Genomic DNA, 12,744 nt, shown 5'->3' on the forward strand with positions numbered 1-12,744 from the left:
GTGGCTTAATATGTAAAATATTATAAATTCTAAGGCAGCAACTTCTGACTCTGCTATTCTCTGGATGTGTTTATTGCTATAATTGTAGTCAAAAAAGTTCTTCAAATATTACATTGCAAGGAAATGTAGGCCCTAAAGAAAGGAAGGTATGTACAACTTTGTAGGAAATATTTTTATGATTGGACACTGGAAATTTTATTAAAAAGGCTCATATATGGATGTGTAAGTGTAAAGATATAAACTAAACACACACACACACACACACATACACACACACATAAACCCACTGAAACAAAAAATGTTGACAGTCATCTATAAAATGAATTATACATTTAATAAAGGATGTTGTTTGTCATTGTGTGTCAATTCCTCACATTTATGTGCTACAAGGCTTCACAATAAATACAAAGTTTTAGAAATGTTTTACAAATCTCTATACAACTATTTCCTGGTTAATCCTTTGCTGGGAATTTAACAAAAGAGAAAAGCATTAAAATTTCTATAGTTAGGAATTCAGAAGGAAACAGATTTTTCAATTATAGGCACAGCATTATAAGAATGCCATGCAACTTTCGGCAGCAGCAAGGTGAGGTCTGGCCTTGCAGAGGACATCGGATTTAATCGTTAATTTCAGCGCTTCCACATTCCTTAATCTCCAACCTTCTCAATAAAATGATTTGACACACACACACACACACAAAAAAAAAAGAATGCCATGCATTTTTTAACCAAACATTGCCATTAAAATTACATGTGATCGTAATACTTACATAACTGGATCAAACATATTTCGAATCTTTAAACACGGTGTCAAACTATTTGGCGGTGAATTTCTTCTATCTAAATGAAATGCTATAAAAAATAAAGTTTGTTTTACTATTGGCCATTGTTTCATTTTGTTGAACATTTTCATTGTTTAATTCAAAAATATTCATTACATAGTTATACTATGAACCAGACCCATGTTAGATGCTACAGTGAATTAACAGAGTCCTTGCTGTCATAGAGTTTACAGTGCAGTGAGAGACATAGATGATAAACAGTGTCATCCAAGACATAACTGTGATACGTCCTAAGACAGTAGAGCACAAAAAGCTGTAAAAAAAATAAATAAATAATAACTTCACCTCATTTGGGAATATCAGATAAGATTTCCCCAAGGAACTGAAATTCATGCTGAGCACTGAAGAATAAAAAAAAATTAACAGGGTAAAGATAAGTAAAAGGACATCTCAAGAAGAGAAGATAGCTTTTACACAGGCTTTGTGACAAGGAACCTGATATATTCAAGTAACCAAAGGCAGTTAATGTGGCAAAGTGGAAAAATTTAAAAGATAAACTTGGAGAGGTAGATGTCAGATTATTCAGGACCACCTAGGCCACACTCAAGTACTTCAACATTGACACAGAAATAATAGTTATTCAAGTGTTTTAAGCAGTGGAACAATATGACAGCATCAATCCTTTAAAATTGTAATAAAAAATAGTTTATTATATGAGGAATCAATCAGGCAAATGCAAAAAGGAATACTAGGAGACTGTTTAAGAAGGTCATTGTTGTCTAGGAAGGAGATGACAGTGATGTGGGTAAGACAGGCGAACAGTGCAGATGGAAAATAGATGGAATCAGGATATATTAAAGAACAGATATGACTTGCTAGTTGAAAGACTAAACAAAGGCGGATAGGGGGAGATTAAGAATGACTCCCAGGGGCTGGGGATGTGGCTCAAGCAGTAGCGTGCTCGCCTGGCATGCGTGCGGCCCGGGTTTGATCCTCAGCACCCCATACAAATAAAGATGTTGTGTCCACCGAAAACTAAAAAATAAATATTAAAAATTTCTCTCTCTCTCTCTCTAAAAAAAAAAAAGAATAACTCCCAGGTTTATGGCTGAAAACATGAGGAATGTTACTAATAACTAGACTAAAAATATTCAGTTCAATATTCATGTTCAATTTGTGGTTCCCATCTCCTAAAAAATAAGATTAGTATAAACCTCAATACAATCTGAAAACCAGAACAGCAGACTTAGTCACAGCTGAGATTATTTAAGGAGTGAAGGTAGAGGACTGGGGATATAGCTCAGCTGGTAGAGCGCTTGCCCCGAATGTACAAGACCCTGGGGGATTCAATTCTCAGCACTACCAAAAAAAAAGTTAAGATAGAATGAGAAGATGGTCTTTAAAAACTCCAATGCCTAAAAGTCTAGGAAATGAGAAAGATTTTGGGGGGGGGGGGTTGCAGAAAAGGTCTGATAAGAGGAAAAACCAAGGGGTGGGTGGGGGACAGCATCTCCTAAGTTCAAAGATAAAAGTTTCAAGGAGTGCTCAATTGTCAAACACTGGTAAGAGACTGAGTAAAGTAAGTAATTCTTTGTTTTCAATTACTTAGGGCCCTTCTGCATGAATCTTTTAAAAAGGAACAGTTTGTTATTTTAATTTTGGGTAACACCAAAGCATCACTTTCATACCATGATTAAAGAAGCTTTTATTCAAGCATTTTAAAAGTGAAAATTAGAGAAAAAAGGAGGGACTGGGTTTTCTTCCTGTAGTTTCAAAACAGGGTACTTACCTTTTCTAAGAATACTGTTTATCAAACATTGATAAATATGCTTTTGTAGAAAAAGAATTTACAATTGTGAATTTAGCATTCACAATTTTCTTATATATAATTTTCTGCTTTACTGTATGCAAGAGGTTTGGGTATATAAGGCAGCCAGTCTTAAACAAAAAAAACCCTCCTGTATGCTTATGTGACTGTTTTTGAAACTAAGCAGACAATATAAAAACTATGAAAAGATATCTACAAAAAAATAGGTGGCAGGGGGAATATACAAGTAGAGATGTATTAACAAGAAAGAAGAGGGAGACAAGCAAAAACTAGAAGAAAGAATAGTTTAAAAGGTTATGTTTCCACTTACATACATAAAATATGTAAGGTATGTATGTTTATGTCATACTTATAAATTATGTGTCTTATTTACATAGAGAAATTAGATGAAAAGAATGCAACTAGATCTATGATACTATATTGCTTGTTAAGTGAAAAGAGCAAGATCCAAGAAATGTTTGTCTTTATTACAGTAAAACAAATCATTTGTGTTTGCATTAGCAAGCACAAAAATGTGTAAGGATACATAACAAGTTTTCATGCATCTTTGAATTGTATGGTTTCAACTTAAACACATACTGTAGTTTTGAAAAATTATAAGAAAATCAATTTTATACTTTTTTGTTTAAAGTACATACCTTGACCTTGCCATACTTTAGAAGGTATCACTAATATTTTATCACAGGATGCAGAAGGCTGGATCCACCGCCAAACTAGAAAATCTGCACCACCTATTCTTCGTGTTTCCGTGCGGACTCTAGACTCATTAGCAGCAAGGAAGTCAACGGCTCTATCCCAGACTTTCTTCATTTTTTTTCTATTACATGAACAAAATGACAAATTTACAAATTTATCTTGGCTTGTCATCTTTTTGAAATATTAGTAATTGAAGTATGGTTATTATGAAGTCTGGCTGTTCTTATCACTACTCAGAGTTTGTTTAAAAGCAGATAGTAGGTGCCTGTACCCCACTTCAGATTTACTGAATTTCAGTCCCTAGAGGTGATAAATGAGCATGTAGTTTTTTTTCTTCTTCTTCTTTTAATCTAAAACCTCCACTGGTGATTATAATGTGCTACTAGGTTACGAATGATGCTTTATATATGGCATCACCTTTTTATTTTCAAAAGTTATTTTTTTTAGTTTTTATTTTAAAAACTAAATTAATAATAAAATAGGTATTTAAAAATATTAGTAAAACACCAGAGATTATTTCTGGTTTTTTTTTCCTACAAATTTACTCCTTATTGGTTTTTGGTTATACATGACAGTAGAATCCATTTTGACATAATTATAAAAGCATGAAATATATCTTGTTCTAATTCAGACCCCAGTACCTCTCCTTACTCTTCCCTCCCCTCCCCGTTCCCTTCCCTCAATTGATCTTTCTGCCATTTACCCATAGCTATTTTTTAAATTAATTTCTTGTGGATGTACACAATGGTGAGATTAACTATGGTTTGTACATATTTCTGTTTCTTTAATAAAATGAAATTAAAGGAGATAAGATAGAAAGTGACAACAAAGAATCAAAAATGTACAGGAATGAGAAAAGCTTAGAAATCTAGTCATCTTACGTGTGACTGAAAATCAGGGGGACAACAAAAGAATTTAGAAAGAAAGAAGAGTATAAAATATTTGTAAAAAGTGTGCATAGTAAAATAGGTCTAGATAAGAAAGAGCCACAATTCTCAATATAATTTCCAAGACTACAGAAGAAACCTATATTCTGATTTACTTCAACTCAAAATGCTTTGAACACACCTGTCATGAGGCTGTATTAAGGAATCTCGCACATGAGGAATAGGCATGTAAGGTTGTAAATCCTTATTCTCCTGGCAAGCTTCATTATGACTTCGCAAAACATCTGAAAATAAATCAAACTTCAAAAATGAATCAATCACTTGACATTGTTATATTATCATGTAATTGTTCTAGAAATAGTTAGTGGTTTTACAAATACTGTACCTATTATCTTTACCACCATATCATACATCTGCCTTGATTCCTCCTCCTCTTTTGTCCAGCGATATTTCATGTAACGCAGAACAACACAAACCATCACTACACCTGCAATATTCACATGTTTTGCGGTTTAACAATGTGGTCAATGGCATTTAATTACATTAGATAGTCTCTACAATGATTATCTTAATTGTACTAATGAAAAAATGCAAAGAGTCTTTATGACAGAGGGTTGAATTGGTCACATAATAAAAGTGCACAGAAAAAATTTTAATATTAAACATTTTCCAGAGTTTTCTCTAGAAAATGTCTTCTATTACCCTGATAACTAAACATTTAAATTCTATCTTTTTTTAAAAAAAAGCAACTTTTTAAACATTTTCCAATTATAGCATTAAAGTACTTAACAGTTTTATTAAAGGATTAAACATGCTAAATCTTACTTTAACTGAATTATTTGTAAAGGGCTAAGAAAAAGAAAAAGCAAAGAATAAAATCTCTTAAATTCCTATTACCAATCACAAAATATAGTAATCTGAATACAAATTTTAAATCTCATAAACAATACTGTTTAAATAAAGAATAATTTCAATGAGCTTAATTTACAATATTTTATTTAAAAAGAAAACTTTTCTATTTTCTAAAGTAAATACACTAACTATTTCTGTAACATTCTTATGAAAAAGTTTTATCCCTACCTCTCTCTGTTACTGTTTTCTGAGCCCTCAGTCTGATATGACATTATAAAAAGCCCTCAATTTCATTTAGTGAACACTTCTGAATGTAATTTATATGACATCTATCACCAAAGTGACAAGTAAATTCTTGGCTCTGGCATTTAGTGAAATACAGACACACACAAAAATTCTAGAATGCAATATATCACTCTTCTTATCCTAACAACTTACCCAAGCATAACAACAATAACCTGTGTGTTACAGTAATAAAAGCACGTCGAAAACGACACCAGAAAGACATCTGTGGTCTTGTAGATTGTAAAAACAGCACATCAGTTATGTTTTTCAGTTCTTCCTCAGGGCTATAACCAACACACCTATTTAAAAATAATTAGAGTTGAGTTTAAGGTTAAAAAAAAAAAAAAATCACTTCTTATACTATAAAACAAAGTGGAAATCAATTCCTCTACCTTATTCCAACATCTTTCCCATTTTCTAAAATCCACTGCAATGAGGTGTTAAATATATCTTCATATTCAGGACCTAAATCCTAACAAGAAAAAAAGAGAAAATAGCTATTTTTAATAATCCACATTCATTTGACTCTGACTCTACATAAGCTGTCCTATAAATAACACTCCATGTAACATTTTAACTATGTAACAAACACAACAAAAATGTATTATTCATTAAAGAAAATTTTAAAAAACAAAGAAATCATGATTTTCCCACTAATTCAATATAACTTGTTAATATTTTGCTATATTTTCTCCTTTTATATTTATAGACTTGGGAGTTCTTTTTTATAGTTTTGTTTTTAAGTGTCATTGTGATCAGAATGACTTAATTTTTAATGAAACGCCATTTTCATATGAATAAACAGCAAACAGTTCAGATGTGGCTATTTTATTTTTACAAATGAATGCATTAAGCATATGAACTCAAAAAACCTGTGTAAACAATGGACTCAAGCTTCCAAGAGAAAAGAATTGAGAAAAACTTGCATGGATCACTGTGTCCTTAACAGGTTTTATAGTACTTGTGACCTTTCCAAGATGATTGGTGTGATATTAAAAATGTGACTTTTTGATATGGTATAATGAAATGTGACAACAACTGGAAGTCCTAAAACTCAGTATACCTATATTTTTCAAATAACCAATGCTTGAAATTATATAATCATACATGGGTAAAAGATTTATTCAAAGTACAAAGCACAAGCTGAGGTTGTAGATCAGTGGTAGAGTGTTTGTCTAGCACATGTGAGGCATTGGGGTCAATCCTCAGTACCACATAAAAATACAATAAAGGCATCGTGCCCACCTACAACTAAATAAATAAATGTATTTTTTTTAAAGTACAAAGCACTTCAAAGGATTTTATTGGGCACAGTACAAAATGTTCACTAATATGCTTGAGACTCCAAATTAAAATCACCTTTAAGAAACTACTTGTGAGGTTTGCTATCCTATCAAAGAATACTTATAATTATCTGAAAAGACACATTTTCCCTTGTTTTAACTCCATACTGATGTAAGGCTGGATTTTCTTGATATACTTCAACAAACTAGCAACACAACAGACTGAATGCAAAAGTAGAAGAGAATCCAGCTGCCTTTTATTAAGCTAGGCATTAAAAAGATTTGCAAAATGGAAAACAATACCACTATTCTCATTAAACTATATTTTTGAAGATAGAATTATTTTTCATAAAATTATGTCTCACAAAATTATGTCAACATGTAACAGGATCATTATTTTTATTCTAAGTGAATAAAATGATTTCATTTTTAATTCTAACGTAACTATATGTATATATTTATATCTAACATAATAAATGTATAAAATATATATTTATAAACATTTATCCACAAATGTAAATGTAAACACACACACACACACACACACACACACACACATAAATAGCCACTTAAGACTTCAGTAATTATGGAAAGTCCAAAAGTTTAAGATCTGCTATGTATGGGTATTTTTTAAATCAAAATATTGAAACTGGTATCACATATGCACTATTCTTCTATTTGCTTTTTCCATGGAACCAAGTATTATGTCAATATCATTACACATGGAAAAACCCTAGGTTTTCCTACTCCATTGTATGATTACTCGAGACATAAATCAACTCCTTATTAATGAACATTAAGAGTATATTCTTTAAAAAGAATTTTTTTGCAGTCTTGGATATAGAAATCAGGACTTCCTGCACAATAGGCAATGTTCTACCACTGAGCTAAGTACCAGCCTGAATTTTAAATATATATATATCTCAAATAGTACTGTTACAAAAATCCCCGAAACATTTTTCACTCAACAAATATGTATTAAGGACTCACTATCTGTCAGGTACCATATCAAGAACTAGAAGTATAACACTAGGACAGTCAAAATTTCCTGTGCTTATGAAGTAGTCTACAAGAAAGTATGTCTCTCATGTATTAGATATGAGGAGTCCCCTAAAAGCTTATGTGTGAAACAATGCAAGAACCTTCAGATGTGAAATGATTACATTATGAGAGGTCTGGGCTACATTATCCACTGATATGGATTAACTGGGCGGTAACTGTAGGCAGGTAGGATGTGGTTGAAATACGTAAAAGGGGGAGGTAGCCTTTAGGGTTTATATTTTATCTCCAGTGAGCAGAGCTCTCTCTGCTTCCTGTTCCTCCTCATACTTAGCTTATTAAAATCATAGGAGTTGTTAATTAATGAGTTTATTATAATAGCCGGTATATTTGTAAACTTCAAGTTACAAAAAACAAGGGGTAGGCTGGGGATATAGCTCAGCTGGTAGAGTGCTTGCCTCCAATGCACAAGGCCCCCAGCACCACAAAAAGAAAAAGAAAAATACAAGGGGTAAATAAGAAAAGAGTACTGTTATTTTCCCCCACTTCCTATTTTCTTTTCCCTATACTCAATATCCCCATCATCTGGAATATAATGGAATCATGGTATGTTACATATTCTTACAAAACAATTGACAAATAGAGTCAAAGGAGTGTTTAGGTCTTAACTATGCTATTTCTACAAATATTCTACATAGAGTCCTACAGCACTATAAAATAGAATTGCTTGATAAAACTTGAGGTTTTTTCCCTTGCTTATGCTAACTAAATACTTCACGCTACTATTGTAACATACATAGTATCTATTTGTATTTTAAGAACTTAAACTGTTTTACTGTTTACTTTATGTGATCACTTTAAAAAGCTATAATACAGCAAGGTATGCCAACTACTTTTTTTCTGTAAATGGTTAGAAAATAAGACATTTAAGTTTTGTTGATAAAAACATGCCTCTCTGTTTGTAAAGCAACCTTTATTTTTATTTTTTGGTGCTGGGAATTAAAAAACAGGGTGTTCTATCAATGAGCTAAATCCCCGGTCCTTTTAATTTTTATTTTCAGAGAGGATATCTGTAAGCTGCTGAGGGCTGGCCTCAAACTTTCAATCCTCCAGAATTGCTGGAATTACAGGCGTGTGCCACCACATCCAGCTATAAAGCAACCTTTAAAAATGTAAAGCCAGGGGCTGGGGTTGTGACTTAGCAGTAGAGTGCTCTCGCCTAGCATGTCTGAGGCCCTGGGTTGGATTCTCAGCACCACATAAAAGTAAATTAATAAAAAATAGGTATTGTGTCCAACTACAAAAAAAAAAAGTAAAGCCAGCCAGGCACCGTGGCACACACCTGTAATCCCAGTGGCTAGAGAGGCTGAGATAGGAGGATTGCAAATTCAAAGCCAGCCTCAGTAAAAGCATATAAATTTAGAGTATGTTCTCCCAAGTCTTAAATCTATTTATTTTATTACATTATGCACGTACATACACATATACCCATCCAGGATCCCCACTTGCAATGTACCTTATTTTCAAAATAACTGGTGAGCTGAGTGCAGTGGCACACACTAGTAATCTCAGTAACTCAGGAAGCTGAGGCAGGAGGATTGCAAGTTCAAAGCCAACCTCAGCAATTTAGTGAGACTCTAAGCAACTAAATGAGACACAATTTTATTAACTGTGATTAGCATCCCAAGCTAGTCCCTAAAATCTTGGTCTATTAGCATATTTGTAACACTTGGTATATTTGCAACTATCATTGTGTCAAAGGATAACCAGGTTTTGAAAATAATATAGGGTCTTTACTATTATTCATTATACCATTCTACAGAAAAGTTAACATAACCAACATGTTGTTTCATGAAAATATAATGCTATGTATTTCCTAAATGTTCCACCAGAGGGACCTCTCAACTTCTCATAAATAAAAGCTTTCACTATCAAAAATGATGCAAATAAAGCTCAAGAAAAGAACCAGGGGACTTAGAAATGAGTATTTAAATTATTTAATAATTAAGTTGACTTAAATGTCCTTTGAGGGACATAACAAGATAAATAAAAGGATAATTGAATGTAAATAATCAAATTCAAGAAAACAAAAATATTTTATTGAGGCTTTTCACTAATTTTACTCCATCAAATATTTATAATACATACTGTGTTTAAAATGCACTAGAAGCTGGAGAAAAACTAGCTTAAAACAATGTGTACAACTCCTGTTCTACATATTCTTCTATTTATTTACTCCTAAATCCACAAACTTAACTGTGTTGCAAGTGAAACCACACTATAAATATATGAAGGTCTCTTTCTATAAGCAGAAAGCCTACTATATACATATTATCATTGTTTGATACAAACTTTCTAGGGAGTCTCTTCCATATTTATGACAGAACTTGGATAAAATAAACAATCTGGGCTAGATTGTGCTAAAACAACCATTGGAAATATTTTGAACATATATTAAAAGCATTTTTAAAAAGCTCTAGACAGAGTGCTTTCATAACACTGAAAAATGACAAACCAAACAATACAATCACATATTATCCAATGAGAAAAGTTTTCAAAAAACTGTTCAATGACAGATGGAAATGTACTTAATAATTTTAAGGGGAAATAAATATTTATACTGTAAAATACTTAAATATTAATTTAAAAAAATATTTTAAAAGACTGTAGAAAAATGGGCCAAAATATTATCAGTGCTTATCCTTAGTGAATTTGAAACTTATTTTTTTCTTTTATTTTCCATGTGAATTACAATCATAAGCAATATTTAATTTTACTTTGGAAAATGTAAGCATTATTTTTAATGTACTTATATATTTACCTAGACTTTGTTCACAAAAATCCTAATTATTATTTCTTTTTTTGTAAGGGAAGAGGAGAGTCCAAAACTACACCTATGGTAATGACAAGCCATAACAAGTTTTATAACATTTGAAAACCTGAAAATGAGACTCCAAAAGGCAAATGTTAACACAAATACACATACATAAATCTAGATGTAGTTAAGTGTGGTGACACGTACCTGTAATCCCAACAATATGGGAGACTGAGGTAGGAAAATTCAAGGCCAAGTTCAAGGCCAGCCTGAAAATAAAAGGTCTGAGGATGTAGTTCAATGTCAGAGCAATTGCCTAGATTGTGCAAAGCCCTGGATTCAATCCCCAGTATTGCAGAAATAAATAGATAAACAGATAAACAAATAAAAAAATCTAATGCAGAAGAATGTTAACATTTTACATAAAATGACTTCATCTAACCAAGACATGGTATTAAATTAGTACAGAATCTTTTGTAAAATATGGAAAATTCTATAGAATTGAAAAATATAGGGCTGGGGATGTGGCTCAAGTGGTAGCATGCTTGCCTAGCATGCGTGGGGCACTGGGTTCTATTCTCAACACCACATAAAAACAAAATAAAGATATTGTGTCCACCTAAAACTAAAAAATAAATTTTAAAAAAAGAAAATATAAAAAAGCAAAATCCAGTGTAAAACATAAAATAATCCCAGGAAAAAGAGATGAAAATATCTTCAGGAATGCATTTCATTAATATCTTTTTTTTACTGATTTGGTTTCCAACACAGTTCATCCATAGGTGCTTCCAATAAATTCTTTGCTATAAGACTTTAGTAGAACTAATCTCTTACACCCTATGCTTCTCTGGGTCTCTGTCCCTTCTTTTTACCTTTTCTTACTGTTGACTCAAAGCTGCAATCAAGTGGTTTGAGAAGAAAAAGAGATGAGGTTAATAAACCTTACATACCAACCCTGCCTCTTTGTTCCTCAGTTGTAGACTGACTACTGGCCAGGCACTATCCTGTTCCAAAGCCTATCCTATTTTTTTGACTCCTTCAAACACAGTACTTTGTTTTTAAGAATCTTGGATTTCTTCTAACTCATCAATGAATCTTGCTCCAGGAATTTATAACCAACCAAAACATATATCTATGCCATTGCCTATGAACATGAACTGAAGAAAAAAGTAGGAAGGATTGGATTGGATCAGATCTTCCTACTACTAGAAGTAAAAATACTTTCAATTATTTAATAAGGAAGCTTTTGCTTGCTTTGAATTTCCACATGATATACCCTTCTTCCTAAAATATTTTCTTCTATGTTCCCTTAGGCCTCCTCAATCCAATCCCCTCAATGAAACTAGGAGTTGGTTTAAAACCAACAAGATTGACAAACACTTAACTACTCTAAAAAAATAAAAATAAATATACACACACAAAATATAAATTTTATATATATATTTTTTTCATTTCTAACTCTTAGGGTTTGAATATGAGGTTTCCACCAAAAGCTTCTGCAGAAAAGTTAATATAGAAATGTTCAAAGGTAAAATGATTAGAGTATGAGAGCTGTAACCTAATCAGTTCATCTTCGCTTGAATGGGCTAACTGGTTCATAAGTATAAACGAGTGAGGTGTGGCTAGAGGATGTGGATCGCTGGGGGCATGCCCTGGAAGGGTTGATCTTCCCTGAAGCACCTTCCTTTCTCTCGGTGCTTTCCAGCTGTCATGAGCAAACAGCTCTCCTCTGTCACTTCATGATGCTGTACCTTGCTTTGGGCCCAGAGCAACGAAATCCACGAACCATCAACTGAACCTCTGAAACTGAGTCCAAAATAAACTTTTCTTCCATATCATTCTTGCCAGATATTTTGATCATAGTGATGAAAAGGTGACTAAGACACTAATTTTTATGACTTAATTAATGAAGAATTCATCATAATCCTACTCAAATTTTCCCCTAAAATTGAAGAGAACAGAACACCCTCAAACTCAATTTATGAGGCCAACATTACTACAGCATGAAAACTAGACAAAGTAAATACAAGAAAACCATATACTAATATCCTTGATTAATATAGACACAAATATCTTCAACAAAATAGGAGAAAGCTGAATTCAACAGCACATTAAAAGACTCATACACCATGACCCAAGGATGGTTCAACATATGAATATTAATAGATGTGATTGCACATTAACAGATGATTAAAACAAATCATTATCTGCTTCTAACCCTAATTTATTATAAATTATATACATGTATTGTTACCATAATGTACCTTATAGAGATGTACAAATATTACATCTTTAAAAAAGATCTTAAAAATCTTCT

At 32.3% G+C, this 12,744-nt stretch overlaps 1 protein-coding gene across 1 annotated transcript in view; it reads right to left on the reverse strand.

Annotated features, from left to right (window-relative positions):
* Positions 1-12,744, reverse strand: part of Lemd3 (LEM domain containing 3) — a 65,365-nt gene that overhangs the window by 3,405 nt on the left and 49,216 nt on the right. Inside the window, exons 5-10 of the mRNA XM_027925602.2 lie at positions 5,723-5,802; positions 5,484-5,629; positions 4,579-4,680; positions 4,375-4,477; positions 3,249-3,427; positions 771-852 (exon numbers count right to left, since the gene is read on the reverse strand). Of these exons, the coding sequence (XP_027781403.1) occupies positions 771-852; positions 3,249-3,427; positions 4,375-4,477; positions 4,579-4,680; positions 5,484-5,629; positions 5,723-5,802 (692 nt within the window). The remainder of the gene's footprint in view (positions 1-770; positions 853-3,248; positions 3,428-4,374; positions 4,478-4,578; positions 4,681-5,483; positions 5,630-5,722; positions 5,803-12,744) is intronic.

Source organism: Marmota flaviventris, chromosome 3 (genome assembly GCF_047511675.1).
Source record: "Marmota flaviventris isolate mMarFla1 chromosome 3, mMarFla1.hap1, whole genome shotgun sequence".
Lineage (NCBI taxonomy): Eukaryota > Metazoa > Chordata > Mammalia > Rodentia > Sciuridae > Marmota > Marmota flaviventris.